This window comes from Vulpes lagopus, chromosome 2 (assembly GCF_018345385.1).
Source record: "Vulpes lagopus strain Blue_001 chromosome 2, ASM1834538v1, whole genome shotgun sequence".
Taxonomy (NCBI): domain Eukaryota; kingdom Metazoa; phylum Chordata; class Mammalia; order Carnivora; family Canidae; genus Vulpes; species Vulpes lagopus.
The window spans coordinates 97,454,266-97,470,156 of NC_054825.1; the positions used below are offsets into that span (position 1 = coordinate 97,454,266).

The following is a 15,891-nucleotide window of genomic DNA, read 5'->3' on the forward strand; positions in this document are numbered from 1 at the left end:
ATTTACTACTCTGTATTACTTTATTTTATTTTTTTAAAGATTTTTTAAAAATTATTTATTCATAGAGACACAGAGAGAGAGAGAGAGAGGCAGAGACACAGGCAGAGGGAGAAGCAGGCTCCATGCAGAGAGCCTGACATGGGACTTGATCCAGGGTCTCCAGGATCATACCCAGGCTGCAGGCGGCGCTAAACCACTGCACCACCGGGGCTGCCCTCTGTATTACTTTAATAAATCTAATATTAGTTTGTCTAAATCTTAGTACTTTTACCAAATTTCTCAATAATATACATTTTAAAAAACTAAATTAAAGATTAATAATTCTTCCCAACAGAAGAAATTATAAATAATTAGCACAAGTATAAAAATACAAAAAGTCTTTTTTACTTTATGGATTCATATAGTTTTGTATTAATTCACATTTTGGAATTATCCAAAAACCAGTCCTATGCTTGCCATCTCCACAAACACCACAGGATTAAAACATTCTAGTATACTGAGATAGCAACCACACCTGATATCTTGATATGGTACAAAGTCCTTGTCAACAAAAGTCTCATTAATTTTCTTAATTATGTCCATGCCTTCTGTCACCTCACCAAACACTGTATGAACACCATCAAGGTAATCTAGATTATCTCCTGTAGTAATAAGAAACTGTACAGAAAGACACAGAAAAATATAAACATGTATCTGTAATTCCAACTGGAATCGGTTACAGACTGACAAAAAAACACACAAAACCAATACTCTACATTTAACTGCATGATATCTTACCCACTTGTTACTAGTATGAATTAAAAAGTACAAGGTTATACATAAAATATCATTATATACACAAGGGCTTCCCTGGTTGTTTAAATACTTGGACAAACCAAAGTTCAGTTTCTTCATATATGAGTTATGAGGGGAAAAAAAGCATCTGCCCCAAACTAGGTTGTTGTAAGGATTAAACAAGAAAATGAATGAAAGGTTCTCAACATGATATGTTTTGAAGTAATAAATACCAGAAGGAAATAGACCATAACGTGAACAGCAATGATCCATGGATAGTATGATTGTGGATAATGTTATTTTTCTTTCATGTACTTTTCTGTATTTTCTGAATTCTTCACAATGGACATGTCTCAAATTCAAAAAAACAAAGCAGGGCAGCCCCAGTGGCGCAGCGGTTTGGCGCCTCCTGCAGCCTGGGGTGTGATCCTGGAGATCCGGGATCGAGTTCCGCATCGGGCTTCCTGCATGGAGCCTGCTTCTCCCTCTGCCTGTGTCTCTGCCTTTCTCTCTCTCTCTCTCTCTCTCTCTCTCTCTGAATAAATAAATAAATCTTAAAAAAATATTATTAAAAAGTAATAATAAAAATAAAAAAATAAAAAAACAAAGCAGGGGTGCCTGGGTGGCTCAGGTGGTTAAGCATCTGACTTTTGATTTTGGCTCAGGTCAAAATCTCACACTTGTGAGATTGAGCCCCACGTCAGGCTCTGCCCTGGGGGTAAAGTCTGCTTAAGATTCTCTCTCTCCCTCTGTCTGCCCCCCCCAATAAAAATAAATAAATAATTTTATTTTTAAAAACAAAGTAGTTTCTTATAAAGATTTTATTTTTAAGAAATCTCTATACCAAACACAGGGCTCAAACTCACAACCCTAAGGAGCTGAATGCTCTACTGACTAAGCCAGCCAGGTACCTCCCAAAATAATTTTTTTTATATAGAACACAGTGTAATATTTTTATTCTAACAGATATCGTTGAAATTCTCCTCTTATTGGATAGCTTAAAATGATAACTTGTGGCTCTTTCCAGTCCTTCATTTTAAAATAAAACTCAACTTTTTACTTATTTTCTAACCTGAGATCCATGTTGATCACTTCCATTGTTCACCATGGACACAGTGCCTTTCTTCTTGTGCTTAATTCTTGGCACTTTTTCAGCCTCAAAAAAGCTTGCTTGATCACCATACAGTTGACTAAAAGTACACATAATAAAATTATAAAACTGAAGTACTTTCAACATGAAATACAGAAGTACTAGTAACAAACAGGATTACCATTTCTTTATAGAAATGCCACTATGATTCAAAATATTTGTTTTTTTAAAATTTGCTACAGACATTTAGGGAACTTGGAAAAAATCTATATTTGAACTGTATTTCAAAATGCAGATTGAGATATGTTAGATAACACTGTTAAGAGGCAATTCTATTTTTTCTCATTTAGAAATAAAAGAACTCACCCAAAAACAGACTCTCCTCCACGGCCAGTCCCTGTGGGATCACCTGTTTGTATGATAAAATCCCTCTATAATAAATAGGATACTTTGTTAATTCACACAGTTGCTAAATGGTTCCCATAATAAAGGACATGACTAATAACCACCAACTCACCTGTACATTGTGAATAAGACAATAATTATAATATTTTATCTTGCACAACTTTAGGAAATTCAAGCAGGCTGAAAGAAAAATAAATACTACATTTATCAGTAGTTCAGAAATACATTTTTAAGCAAGTAAAGGCTCTGTTGGCATAATTTAATTTCAAATTACCATACAAACACTCCCCAATGGTCAAACATCCAAAGTCACAAAGAAGGCAGTATGCCTAGAAAAAGGCAATTATTTTAAATTATCTCTTTATTTTCTTTTTCTTAGGACTTTCAGGGCATCTGAGCTAATGCAGGAAACAGGCTTATTTGGAGTAGGCAAACATTTATTAATGGATTAGTTTTGCAAGGGAAAAAGAAAACCAAAGAGAATAAATACTATGATGAAAAAGAATCTATCAGAATAACTGCAAATGGGTACAATTATATATATTAGAGAAAATTAAATATCTGAGACCAATTTTTAAAATGATGACTAAATAGCTCTTCAAAAACTCCATATGGTAGGATGCCTGGGTGGCTCAGCAGTTGAGTGTCTGCCTTCAGCTCAGGGTGTGATCCTGGAGTCCCAGGCTCGAGTCCCACATCAGGCTCCCTGCATGGAGCCTGCTTCTGTCTTTGCCCCTTTCTCCTCTCTCTCTCTCTCTCTCTCTCTCTCTCTGTGTCTCTCATGAATAAATAAATAAAATCCTAAAAAAAAAAAAGTCCTGGGGATCCCTGGGTGGCTCAGTGGTTTATTTAGTGCCTGCCTTTGGCCCAAGGCATGATCCTGGAGTCTTGGGATCAAGTCCCAATCAGGCTCCCTGCATGGAGCCTGCTTCTCCCTCTGCCTGTGTCTCTGCTCCCCTCTCTCTCTGTCTCTCATGAATAAATGAATAAAATCTTTTTTAAAATGTTTTTTTAAGTCCATATACTTATCATATACCAGCTTTCTCATATAAATGAACTCATTTATTCAATAAACATTTATGGAGTATCTTCTAGGTGCATGGCATTGCTACCACAAATGCCATAAAACCATACTCCCTCCCTTCAAGTTCATAGTCTAGTTAGACATCAAGCTAGAAAACACAGAGAAAGACATATGAGGCTCTCCAGGGTCCTTATACCTGAATAAAAATAGTTACTATATAGATGTATCAATACTGGATACATCTGTTAATACCATCATGCCATTTATATAGTAAAATGGTAAAAACTGGTTTTAGGGGCACCTGGGTGGCTCAGTTGGTTAAGTGTCTGCCTTCAGCTCAGGTCATGATCTCAGGGTCCTGGGATCAAGCCCCACATCAGGCCCCCTGCTCAGTGGGAAGTCTGTTTCTCCCTCAGCCCTTCCCCCCTGCTCCTCCTCTCCCACTCTTATGCTGTCTCTCTCTCTCAAATAAATAAATAAAATATTTTCTTTTTTAAGTGGTTTTAAAAAAAAACCACTAGAGTTCAAAAGAGGACTGTTTCTGGCCAAGGAAAATAGAACACCTCACAGAGGCTAATGGTTGACATTAAAAGAACTAGACAGGCAAAGAGTTGAAAGTGAGCATTTCAAGCTGGGAAGACAGTATGAATAAGTCTGGAAGTGCAAATATAAATCTTTTTTGAAGGGTCCAAAAGCCCAGTCTAAGTTCTGTAACACTCTAGTAATAAGAGTAATAGAGGGTAAACAGACCAGAGGGGTAAGATGGGGCCAAGATATTGAAAGGTCTTGAATATCAGGATTTTGATAGTTTTTCTAGAAAAATATATTCCTGGGATTACTGTTAAGTACAAAAGAGCAGTCCTTTAACTAGAAAACAAAAATAATGGATCTAGGCAGTGTCATCAATGGCTGCCAAAATCTTTTTTTTTTTTTTAAAGGATTTTATTATTTATTCATGAGACACACACACACACACACACACACACACACACAGAGGCAGAGTCACAGGCAGAGGGAGAAGCAGGCTCCATGCAGGGAGCCTGACACGGAACCCGATCCCGGGACCACAGGATCATGACCCAGGCCAAAGGGAGACCTCAACCGCTGAGCCACCTGGGCGCCCCGGCTGCCAAAATCTTTAGGTGAAAGCTAATGGGGATGCTGCAACATACATCAGATAGACAAGCCTGAACCCACGGACCAATTTTAACTTCGCAGAAAGAACCAACCAGACGTCAAGTGTTTCCTGAACGTGATGCCGCTGAAGTGCAGACTACCTTATATGAAAATATTCTTGGGATGCCTGGATGGCTCAGTGGTTGAGCACCTGACTTCCACCCAGGACGTGATCATGGAGTCCCCGGATCGAGTGCCACATCGGGCTCCCTGCATGAAGCCTGCTTCTCTCTACCTGTGCTTCTGCCTTTCTTTGTGTCTCTCATGAATAAATAAATAAATAATCTTTAAAAAGAAAAGAAATGAAAATATTCTTGCCAAAAACATTAAACCTACAGCTGATCAAGCCTCTAACTCTAAGTGGCAATTTATGAGAAACAGAAGAGAGAAAAATATATTTAAAGACACAAGGATAAAGTCAGTCAAATCCAAAACAAGGGAAATTCTATAAAACAAATGACTCAGATTCCTTCTCAAAAAGTTGTTAAGGTAGGGACGCCTGGGTGGCTCAGCAATTGACCATCTGTCTTTGGCTCAGGGTATGATCCTGGGGTTCTGGGATCGAGTCCCACATCGGTCTGCTTCTCCCTTTACCTGTCTCTGCTTCTTTCTCTGTCTCTCATGAATTTAAAAAAAAAAGGTTGTTAAGGTAGAAGTGCCTGGGTGGCTCAGTTAAGCCTCTGACTTGATTTCTGCTCAGGTGCCGGGATAGAGCCCCAAGACGCTTCCATGCAGAGTCACTTGTCCCTCTCTCTCTGCTCCTCCCCTGCTCATACTCTCCCCCCTCTCACTCTCAAACAAGTAAAATCTTTAAAAAAAAAAAAAGTTGTTAAGGGAAAAAGTGGGGGACCTATACATTAAAAGATAGCAACCAATATAACATATGGACTTTGGCAGTTTCTTACAAAACTGAATACATTCTTTTTTAAAATTTTTTATTTTATTTTATTTATTTATGATAGGCACACAGTGAGAGAGAGAGAGAGAGAGAGAGGGAGAGGCAGAGACATAGGCAGAGGGAGAAGCAGGCTTCATGCACCGGGAGCCCGGCGTGGGATTCGATCCTGGGTCTCCAGGATTGCGCCCTGGGCCAAAGGCAGGCGCTAAACCACTGCGCCACCCAGGGATCCCCAAAACTGAATACATTCTCACCATAAATCTAGCAATCACACCTCTTGGTATTTACTCAAAGGAGATGAAAATGTATGTTCACACGAAAACCTGCACACACGTTTATAGCAGGTTAATTCACAATTGCCAAAATATGGAAACAACCAAGATGTCCTTTCAGTAGGTGAATAAATAACATGTGGTACATCCAGACAATGGAGTATTATTATTTGCTACTAAGAAGAAATGAGCTATCAATCCATGAAGACATGGAGGAATCTTAAATACATTTAACACATTGATGGGATCCCTGGGTGGCACAGCGGTTTGGCGCCTGCCTTTGGCCCAGGGCGCGATCCTGGAGACCCGGGATTGAATCCCACGTCGGGCTCCCGGTGCATGGAGCCTGCTTCTCCCTCTGCCTGTATCTCTGCCTCTCTCTCTCTCTCTCTCCCTGTGTGACTATCATAAATAAAAAAAAAAAAAAAAAAAAAAAAAAAAAACACATTGAGAGAACCAAGCCGTAAGGATCATATGCTGTATGATTCCATCCATACAACATTCTGGAAAAAACAAATCTATGGATACAGTAAAAGACCACTGGTTGCCAGGAGTTGAGGAGAGGGGTGCAAATAAATAGGCAGAGCACAGAGGATTTTTAGGGCATGATTTTTCTGTAGGATACTGTAATGCTGGATATGTGTATTATACATTTGTCCAAACCCACAGAATGTGTAACACCAAGAGCATGCCTGGATGTAAACAATGGATTATGATATATCAATGTAGGTTCATCAAATGTACCACTGTAATAACAAGTGTACAATGTTACATAGTGCAAACGGTACAAACATACAACAAATATACACTCTGGTGGGAGATACTGAAAATGGGGGAGGCTGTGCATACAGCAATCTCTCTATTCCTTCCCCTCAGTTTTGCTATATATTTTAATTGCTCTAAAAAAGTAAAGTCTTTAAAAATAGGCAAGGGGGGTGGTAAACATAGCATAATGTATAGAGGAGTTGAATCACTATGTTGAACCTGAAACTAATGTACATGTGAAAACTAACTCAAATAAAAAAAAATTTTTTTAAAAAGGGAAGAAGGGGGATCCCTGGGTGGCGCAGCGGTTTGGCGCCTGCCTTTGGCCCAGGGCACGATCCTGGAGACCCAGGATCGAATCCCACATCAGGCTCCCAGTGCATGGAGCCTGCTTCTCCCTCTGCCTATGTCTCTGCCTCTCTCTCTCTCTCTGTGACTATCATAAATAAAAATTAAAAAAAAAATTAAAAAAATAAAAAATAAAAAAATAAAAAGGGAAGAAGGAAAACCTATAGATTAAAAGATGTTTAAGAGATATATCGGCCGATACAATAAATAAACCTTGTTTGGATCCTTAAATTACCAAATATATATTTTTAAGATTTTATTTATTTATTCATGAGACACATGACAGACATAGGCAGAGACATAGGCAGAGAGAACCCAATGGGAGACTCGATCCCAGAACTCGAGGATCACACCCTGAGCCAAAGGCAGACACTCACCACTGAGCAACCCAGGCATCCCAAATTATCAAATATGTTTTAGACACTGATAAGACAAAACAAAAATATGAACGGTACAAAAAAAGTTAATTTTTTCAGATGTGATTAATGATTGGGGGTTATTTTTTAATCACATTTTAGAAATATAAATGGAAGGCAGCCCGGGTGGCTCAGTGGTTTAGCGCCGCCTGCAGCCCAGGGCCTGATCCTGGAGACCTGGGATCGAGTCCCATGTCGGGCTCCCTTTAGGGAGCCTGCTTCTCCCTCTGCCTGTGTCTCTGCCTCTCTCTTTCTCTGTGTCTCTCATGAATAAATAAATAAAATCTTTTAAAAAAAAAGAAATATAAATGGAAGTAACTTCAAATTAAATAAATCCCATGTAACGGATACAAAAAATCCAGTTAAATTAAACAATATTGGTTATGTGTTGACAACTGTTAATTGGTCACTTGCAAATGAGGGCTCATTTTTGTGACTATTTCTATATGTAAGTTTTCTATAACAAAAAGTAAAAAAAGGAAAGAAATGGAAGGGAAAGAGGGAGGAAAAAAGGAAGAAAAATAAGTTTGGATATATGTTTACTAAAAATCGATAAGGGGGACGCCTGGGTGGCTCAGCGGTTTAGCGCTGCCTTCAGCCCAGGGGTGATCCTGTAGACTGGGGATCAAGTCCCACGTCAGGCTCCCTGCATGGAGCCTGCTTCTCCCTCTGCCTGTGTCTCTGCCTCTCTGTCTCTCATGAATAAATAAATACACACACACACACACACACACACACACACACACACTAGTCACCGTAATGGGCCTTTAGTGTGTGCAAAGTGGCAAGCATTGCACTAGGTGCTTAGGATAGAAAGACAAGGAAGCCACAGTCGCAGCTCTCTTCCTAGTTTACATCCTTGAGAGGAGACAAGATTTGCAAACAATTCCAGGATAACAGGTAAATGACACAACAAAATGTGTTACATGCTGTTTTAAAAAGATCTCGGAGCAGAAGAAACAGATCTAACTCGGCTTAGGGACAAAGGAGAGCTTCACAGAAGAAATCATTCTTGATCCAAGGTTTGAATAATAAACAGATGTTTGCCAAAAGCACAACAGCAGAGATAATGTGGGAGTAGAAGCAACAGCCTAAGAAAGACATGGATGCATGACTGAGCCTGTAATGTAGCCAAGTGGGCGTGGGGGGGTACAACGGAGTGTGGGATAGAGTGTAACATGCAGGAAGGACTTACAGTTTGTACTGTACCTTGTTTCATCCTCTTTGATAAACTGCATTCCAAGGGCACAAGATCCTGATTGTAACTAATCTCTTTGGCCTCTAGCTTCTCCCTGCTTTGCTACATTCTCCACGCTGTTGCCTGTTATCTTCCTAAAACAAGTTTGCTACGCCTCAATCCTGCTTTTAAAACCTTCAAAGACCCTACTCCTCAGTAGGGCACCCAAGACTATTCACATCTGACCTAGCAGATATAACCTATACCATCAGACTCCTAGTCTGCCGTTCCACGTCACATATCATCCCTTCAAGCCATACCAAACCATTTGCTGTTTCCAGAAAAATTCCAAGCAAAACTTAAAAACAAAAAACAAAACAAAAAAGAACACCCTCACTCCCGGCTCATCTCTGAAAGAGCTGGTTCAAGTGTTCTACTTTCTTCGCTTTCTTCGCTTCTCCCCGCCCCCAACCGGGAAGAATTACTCCCTGCTCTGGTTTCCATGGCAACTTACACACTCTCCGACTACAACGCTTACAATGGGTTGTAAGACAACACTTAAAGGGACTCCCACGTCTGTTTCTCCCAGGGGAAAATCAGACCCTCAAGGGCACGACGCCTGTCCCAGGGCTTGCCACAGCGCGGCACCGCAGCGACCCGTGAGTGTTCGCCAGGGCGCCGAGCCCATCTCCGCACAGCCCTTCCTCCACCCAGGCGGGATGCTCACGCTCACTGCTCCAAACACATCCCTTCGGCTTCCATCGGGACCCCCCGATTACACACCAAGGAATACAGGTTGTGCTCCTCTCCCGAGTAAAGTCACAAAAGCTATGGGCATGGTACGTGCAGCCTGCGACACACACACACACGATGCCACAAGCGCCCGCCAGCGGAACGGCCAGCCTCAGACACCGGAGGGGGGCTGCTCCTCACAAAACTTTTCGAACCACGGCCCGCTAATAAAACAGCCCAGTCGTGGGCACCAGGAGCCCGGAAGCTCGAACCCAGTCAGGGGGACCGGGCAGCGAAGGGACAACTGGGGAAAGGAGATAGCGGCCCCGGCGAGGTGCGAGCCGGGCCAGGGGCTCACCGCGCGGCCGCTCCTCGGTGTACAGATCGATGACGACGTCGCCTAAAGTGGTTTCCAGCAGAACCGCCATGGCGCCCGCTCCTCCTCCGCAACAAGCCGCGGGGTGTGACAGGCGCAGCCCGTCGTGGTCTACGCCACGCGTCACTCTCGGCGCGACGCCTCTGTACGTCATCGCTCCGGCGACGCCCCCCTCCCCTCGGCGCGGCCCGCCTGGTCAGTGCCCGGCCCGCCCACACAGGGGGTGATGCCGCCGGGGGTTCCCGCCGCCGTTGTGGAAATCCTGTTTCTTCCAGGGCGCCCGGCGCTGAAGCCTGTCTCTCATGAGGACTTTGGTAAAGGTTTTTGTGCCTCCTTTGTGTCCATCTCAACAACGGGGCGGGCCTTGGAGGGGCCCCTTTCTTCTCTGTTCCTCCGGAAGCATCAAGAGTGACTACGGCGCCAGCTTCTCCCACAATCTTTCTTGTTGGGGGTTTCCTTTTTTTTTTTTTTTTTTTTTTTTTTTTAAGATTTTTGTTTATTTATGTGAGACACAGAGAGAGGCAGAGACACAGGCAGGGGAGAAGCAGGCTCCATGCCTGGAGCCCGGCGTGAGACTCAATCCCGGGTCTCCAGGATCACGCCCTGGGCTGAAGGCGGCGCTAAACTGCTGGGCCACCCGGGCTGCCCTCCTGGGGGGTTCCTGATCAGTGTCTCCTCGTTGTCCTGAATCCTCCAATGTACAGCTTGTGGCCCCGAAAGGGGGTTACCGAGGAGTTCTTCCTTGGCTCATCGTGCCTAGGACGGAAGCTGTGTTAACAGTGACTGGTCCTTAGTGCGACAAGCTGAGAAACAGTCGCCTCAGCCCCAGACCAGATCACTACTGGTTTTATCAATAATATTTTACTTTGGAGACTTAGAAAATGACTTTTGGCCTCTGTTGAGGGTTTCCATGCCAAGTTTATTCCCCAAAGCCTCCTGACCAAACAGATCGGCCACTTTTATACCATTTTATACATACTCAGAGCTTCTAGTTGAACATTTAAGTAAAAGCCAACGTTTTCATAACGGCCCTCAAGGCCTTCCGTGGTACTCTGCTGCCGTGCCTACCTGTCTCCTCTCTTATTCTGAAGCCACACTAGACTTTTGCAAGACTCTTTGGACACTGTTGGCCTTACTGCCTCTGGGTCTTTAGGCTTGCTTCCCACGCTGGTTAGAACCCGCCTCCACCTGCATGGTTCTCCTTCACCTCCTTCAGGCCTCCTGCTCACTTGTCACCTCTGAGTGAAGCCTCCCATAATTAAGCCCACAGACATACACTTGTTTTTCTCCGTAAGGCTTTTTCCCTATGGCGCTTTTTTACTGTCTAACATGCTATTTATGAATTTGTTTACGATAAATATGAATTTATGTTTATATTGTTACTAAAACATTAGCTCTAGGGGCGCCTGGGTGGCTTCAGCCCGGGGTGTGATCCTGGAGACCTGGAATCGAGTCCCACGTCGGGCTCCCTGCATGGAGCCTGCTTCTCCCTCTGCCTGTGTCTCTGCCCTTCTCTCTGTCTCTCGTGAATAAATAAAATCTTAAAACAAAATAAAATGTAAGCTCTAGAAGGCTATAGCCTTTTCTGCCTGTTTTGTTTACTGCTGTATCCCCAGTGCCATGACAGTGTGCCACACAATGGATAATAAATAATAGTTGAGTGAATGAATATTGACAAAGAAATGCAAATGAAAATAACAATGAAACTGTTGATGGGAATGTAAAATGGTACAACTATTTTTTTTAAGATTTTATTTTTTATTTATTCATGATAGACGCAGAGAGAGAGAGGCAGAGACACAGGCAGAGGGAGAAGCAGGCCCCATGCGGGGCTTGATCCCAGGACTCCAGGATCACACCCTGGGCCAAAGGCAGGTGTTAAACTGCTGAGCCGCCCAGGGATCCCCAGTACAAGTATTTTGGACACTGTATAAAACTCATGTAATCTTTTCCCAATTTAGTGCTTGCTTCTGCAGCACGTATACTAATCTTTTCCCAGTATAATTTTAATACTAAGACTAGAGATTAAAGGGTAATATTTGGTAAACTTCTGTGTATGTATGCTTAAAAGAAATAGATCAAGAAAAAAAAGGATTTGGAAAAATTAAATGATTTTTAAAGAAAACTTGGATTATTCAAATAATTAGAAATTTACATAATAAATATGAGGAATGGGGACGCCTGGGTGGCTCAGCAGTTGAGCGCATCTGCTTTCTGCTCAGGGGGTGATCCTGGAGTCCCCGGATCAAGTCCAATATCGGGCTCCCTGCATGGAGCCTGCTTCTCCCTCTGCCTGTGTCTCTGCCTTTCCCTCTGTGTCTCTCATGAGTAAATAAATAAAATCTTTAAAAAAAATACCTTATTTATTGTTCAGTGTGTAATTTGCTATATCTTTAAGTTATGCTCTACTATATATATATACATATATACTTATATATACATATACACATTGATATATCACTATCAAATATTCTACCTTCGTAGGGAAAATATTATTTCATGATGTTATATAATTTATGCTTGTCAGCATCTTATACACTTAGAACTCTAATGGTATAAATACTTAAAGTGGTTTATATAGTAGATACATAGGTGAAAAGAAATGAGATATCCATGGGCACCTGGGTAGCTCAGTTGATTAAGCATCTGCCTTCTGCTCAGGTCATGATCTCAGGGTCCTGAGATGGAGTCCCCCCATCCAGCTCCTTGCTCAGCCTCGAATCTGCTCCTCCCTTTCCCTCGGCCCCTCCCTCTCTCTCAGCCTCTCCCTACTGCTTGTGCTCTCTCTCAAATAAATAAATAAAATCTTATTTAAAAAATGAGATATCCTTCAGAATTCTACCAAATGTAACTACTAAGGTAGATTTAGTCTAGAGAAAAGATTAGTAGATCTGTATTCCCTTCTAAATATCAACATCATCAACCATCATAACTAATTTCTCTGTTGACATCACTTTATATAGTTAATCTGAACAACCACATTCAAATGTCTTCAGCCTTACTAAAATCGCCAAAAGTAAAATCCTGATATTAAATGGCTAAATGCATGAACAAAAAAACACATATTTATGATCATATGTGGTGCAGAAGTATTCCTGTGTTTGGCAAGTCTAGCACGATTTTCTTTATTCACCTTCTGTTCCTTGTCCAGCTTTTCCCCACACCCTGAGGAATCTTAGTTGGGTGAACTGAGATTCATCCCAGTCACGTCATAACATTTACAGTAATATATCTGGGACAGTGGTAGTCTGGGACAGGGGTTTGAGAACATTTTTGGCTGGCTGGAAAGCAGGACGTTTTGCCTCTTTGGAGGCAATCTTTACCTGTTTCTTCATTTGCCTGTCCTTGTCAAGAACTTTAACTGCCTTTTCTTTGTTGTGATTATTTTATCATTAACCGTTTCAGTAGATATTAGTATGGTGTTTAAAAATGTAGGTTTGGGCAGCCCCAGTGCTGCAGCGGTTTAGCACCGCCTGCAGCCCAGGGTGTGATCCTGGAGACCCTGGATCAAGTCCCACGTCAGGCTCTCTGCATGGAGCCTGCTTCTCTTCTCCCTCTGCCTGTGTCTCTGCCTCTCTCTCTCTCTCTCTCTCTCTCTCTCTCTCTCTCTCTCTCTCTCTCGTGTATCTATGAATAAATAAAATCTTTTTTAAAAATGTAGGTTTTGTTATTATTCATGAATGATGAAGCCAACAGATCAGGACATGATTGCCATTGAAAAGATAGTTACAATTTTCAAAGGGGTAAGGGGTGGGGGGACAGAGAGGAGGCACACCATGCCATGCAAGGCCAAAGAGAAAAATACCAGGGTTGGTCAGGAGGGGTGGAAGGAGCCCAGAGGAAACTATAGGCAGGAGTCCTTATTGTGGTTCCCTGGAGAAGGTGAGACAAAGTAGGATAAACAGGCTTAGAAACTGCTAGTTTGAATAATTTCAGCAGTCTCTGGAGTATAAAAGCTATCTCTAGGGATGCCTGGGTGACTCAGCAGTTGAGTGTCTGTCTTTGACTTGGGGCGTGATCCTGGGGTCCGGAATTAAGTCCCATGTCAGGCTCTAGAGGAGAGCCCACTTCTCCCTCTGCCTGTGTCTCTGCCTCTTTCTCTCTCCGTCTCTCATGAATACATAAAATCTTTAAAAAAATAAAAAAATAAAATCTATCTCTAGTTGTTTGGTACCTGGCCCTAGGATGATTAGGACAGAGGAATATTGCCTCCTGGACCTTAAAAGCCTGATAGAGGAGGGGATTTAGAATATGGGCTCTGGATCGGTTGTTGCCTATAAAAGGTAAATTAATAGAAAATACATATTGGTCTTTGCCCTCGGTTCCTGGCATGGAGCTTCTGAAACCTTGTAATTTCCTGAGTGATAAGAATACTAGGAGCATCCCTTGTTCTAAGATTGGTGTCCCTCTCTCTCTGTTTTTGAGGTAAGCTCCAGGCCCAGTGTAGGGCTTGAACTCATACCCCACCAAGATTGAGAGTCACATGCTCTACCAACTGAACCAGTCAGGTTGCCCCTAATACTGGTCTTTGACTCTATTCCTGACACAGAGCCCCGAAACCCTTGCAATTTCCTGGGTGATAAGAGTGTCTTTTGTTCTAGTGAGGTAACTCTGGGTGGGCTTCTGGCGGGCTCCTGGATGAGGGCTGGTCACCAGAAAGACCAAGATGTGAGTGGAAGCTTAGAATTTTCAGCCCTGCCCCTCATTCTCTTGAGGTGAGACAAGGGCTGAAAATGGAGTTAATGATTGATGATGCCTCCATTAAAATCTCATAAGTACAGGGTTCAGAGAGCTTTAAGTTTGGTGAACAGGGGGAGAAGCAAGGAGTATGGCCTGCCTGGAGAGGGCACGAAAGCTCCACCCCTTCCTTTACTCTACATACCTTACTCTATGCATCTCTTTGCACCAGGCTGTTCATCTGTACTCTTTTAATTAACTGGTAAACACAAGTGTTTCCCTGAGTTCTGTGAGTCGCTCTAGCAAAATAATCCATGGGGTGGGCGTGGGGGGTGAGGGGCGTGGCATTGGAACCTCTGCTCTGTAGCTGATTGGTCAGAAGCGCAGGTAATAACCTGGCTTGCAGTTAGCATCTGTAGTGTGTGTGGGTGAGAGGAGTCTGTGGCTGTCTTGGTGGACAGAGCCATTTTCCTGTGGAATCTGATGTAATCTCTAAGTAGATACTATCAGAACTGAATTAAATTGTAGGACATTTAGCCGGCGTGGCAGAGAATTGCCTATTGGTGTGTGCCAAAACCTCCAATAAACTCCAACTCTAGCAGGCTTCTTCTTTTGTTTTTTGGGTTTTTTTGTTTTGTTTTGTTTTGTTTTGTTTTTAAGATTTTGACAGGGAAAGAGAGAGGACAAGCAGGGGGACTGGGAGAGGGAGGAGCAGGCTCCCCGCTGAGCAGGGAGCCAGACTTGAGACTGGATATCAAGACCCTGGGATCATGACCCCAGCGGAAGGCAGACACCCAACTTACTGAGCCACCCAGGCCCTCTTTTTTTTTTTTTTTTTAATTCATTTATCTGAGAGAAAGAGCGAGCACAAGGAGTAGCAGATGGTGAGGGAGAAGCAGGCTTCCTGCTGAGTGGGGAGCTCAACTCTGGGCTCTATCCCAGAACCCTGAGATCATGACCTGAGCTGAAGGCAGACACTTAACTGACCGAGCCACCCAGGTATCCCTCTAGCAGCCTTCCTAGAGCTCAGAGCTAGCTATGGAGACAAAAAAGTAGAAAGATAATGAATTGTCAGACTATGGGAAGGGATCTGTTGGGAAACAGACTACTTCACTTTCCATGTCTACTTTTTCATGTAATGTGTTCTGATCTCCAGATTTGTTTTTGATCCCAGCAGTCTGAAATAGAGTGAAAAACCAGGTGGTTGCAGTTGGAACCCAAGAGTGAGTGGGACTTCACTGCAGAAACCACTTGCAAGTTGATACTGTTGTTGCATATCTTACTGCAGGCGAGGAGTTAGTTGAATGATTTTTTAGTATACCCTACCAAGATTTTATTGGGAGAGGGGTTGATATAAAGGACTAAATGTGAAACAGACTTGTGTTCTTTCCATGTCAAAGTTAAGAAGAAAACTAAATGTTTCTAATTCTGCCTCGAATGGCAGTGTCTCCAAGTTCTCAATCAATATTCAATATTAATCTGAAATGCCTGACTTTCCTGGTATTCTCTGCTTTAAAGTTTCATAAAATATTTTATTTTTAAATATGAAAGAGGAAAGAGGGACGCCTGGGTGGCTCAGTGGTTGAGTGTCTGTCTTTGACTCAGGGAGTGATCCTGGAGTGCCAGGATCCAGTCCCACGTCGGGCTCCCTGCATGGAGCCTGCTTCTCCCTTGCCTGTGTCTCTGCCTCTCTGTGTCTTTCATAAATAAATAAAATCTTTTTTTAAAAAAAGGTGAGGGGGGAGGAGAGAAGTCTATCAT

At 42.7% G+C, this 15,891-nt stretch overlaps 1 protein-coding gene across 1 annotated transcript in view; it reads right to left on the reverse strand.

Annotated features, from left to right (window-relative positions):
* Nucleotides 1–9,577, reverse strand: part of PPIL4 (peptidylprolyl isomerase like 4) — a 44,570-nt gene extending 34,993 nt beyond the window's left edge. Inside the window, exons 1-5 of the mRNA XM_041744857.1 lie at nucleotides 9,436–9,577; nucleotides 2,382–2,449; nucleotides 2,231–2,295; nucleotides 1,847–1,964; nucleotides 515–657 (exon numbers count right to left, since the gene is read on the reverse strand). Of these exons, the coding sequence (XP_041600791.1) occupies nucleotides 515–657; nucleotides 1,847–1,964; nucleotides 2,231–2,295; nucleotides 2,382–2,449; nucleotides 9,436–9,505 (464 nt within the window). The 5' untranslated portion in view covers nucleotides 9,506–9,577. The remainder of the gene's footprint in view (nucleotides 1–514; nucleotides 658–1,846; nucleotides 1,965–2,230; nucleotides 2,296–2,381; nucleotides 2,450–9,435) is intronic.
* Nucleotides 9,578–15,891: the final 6,314 nt, after the last annotated feature.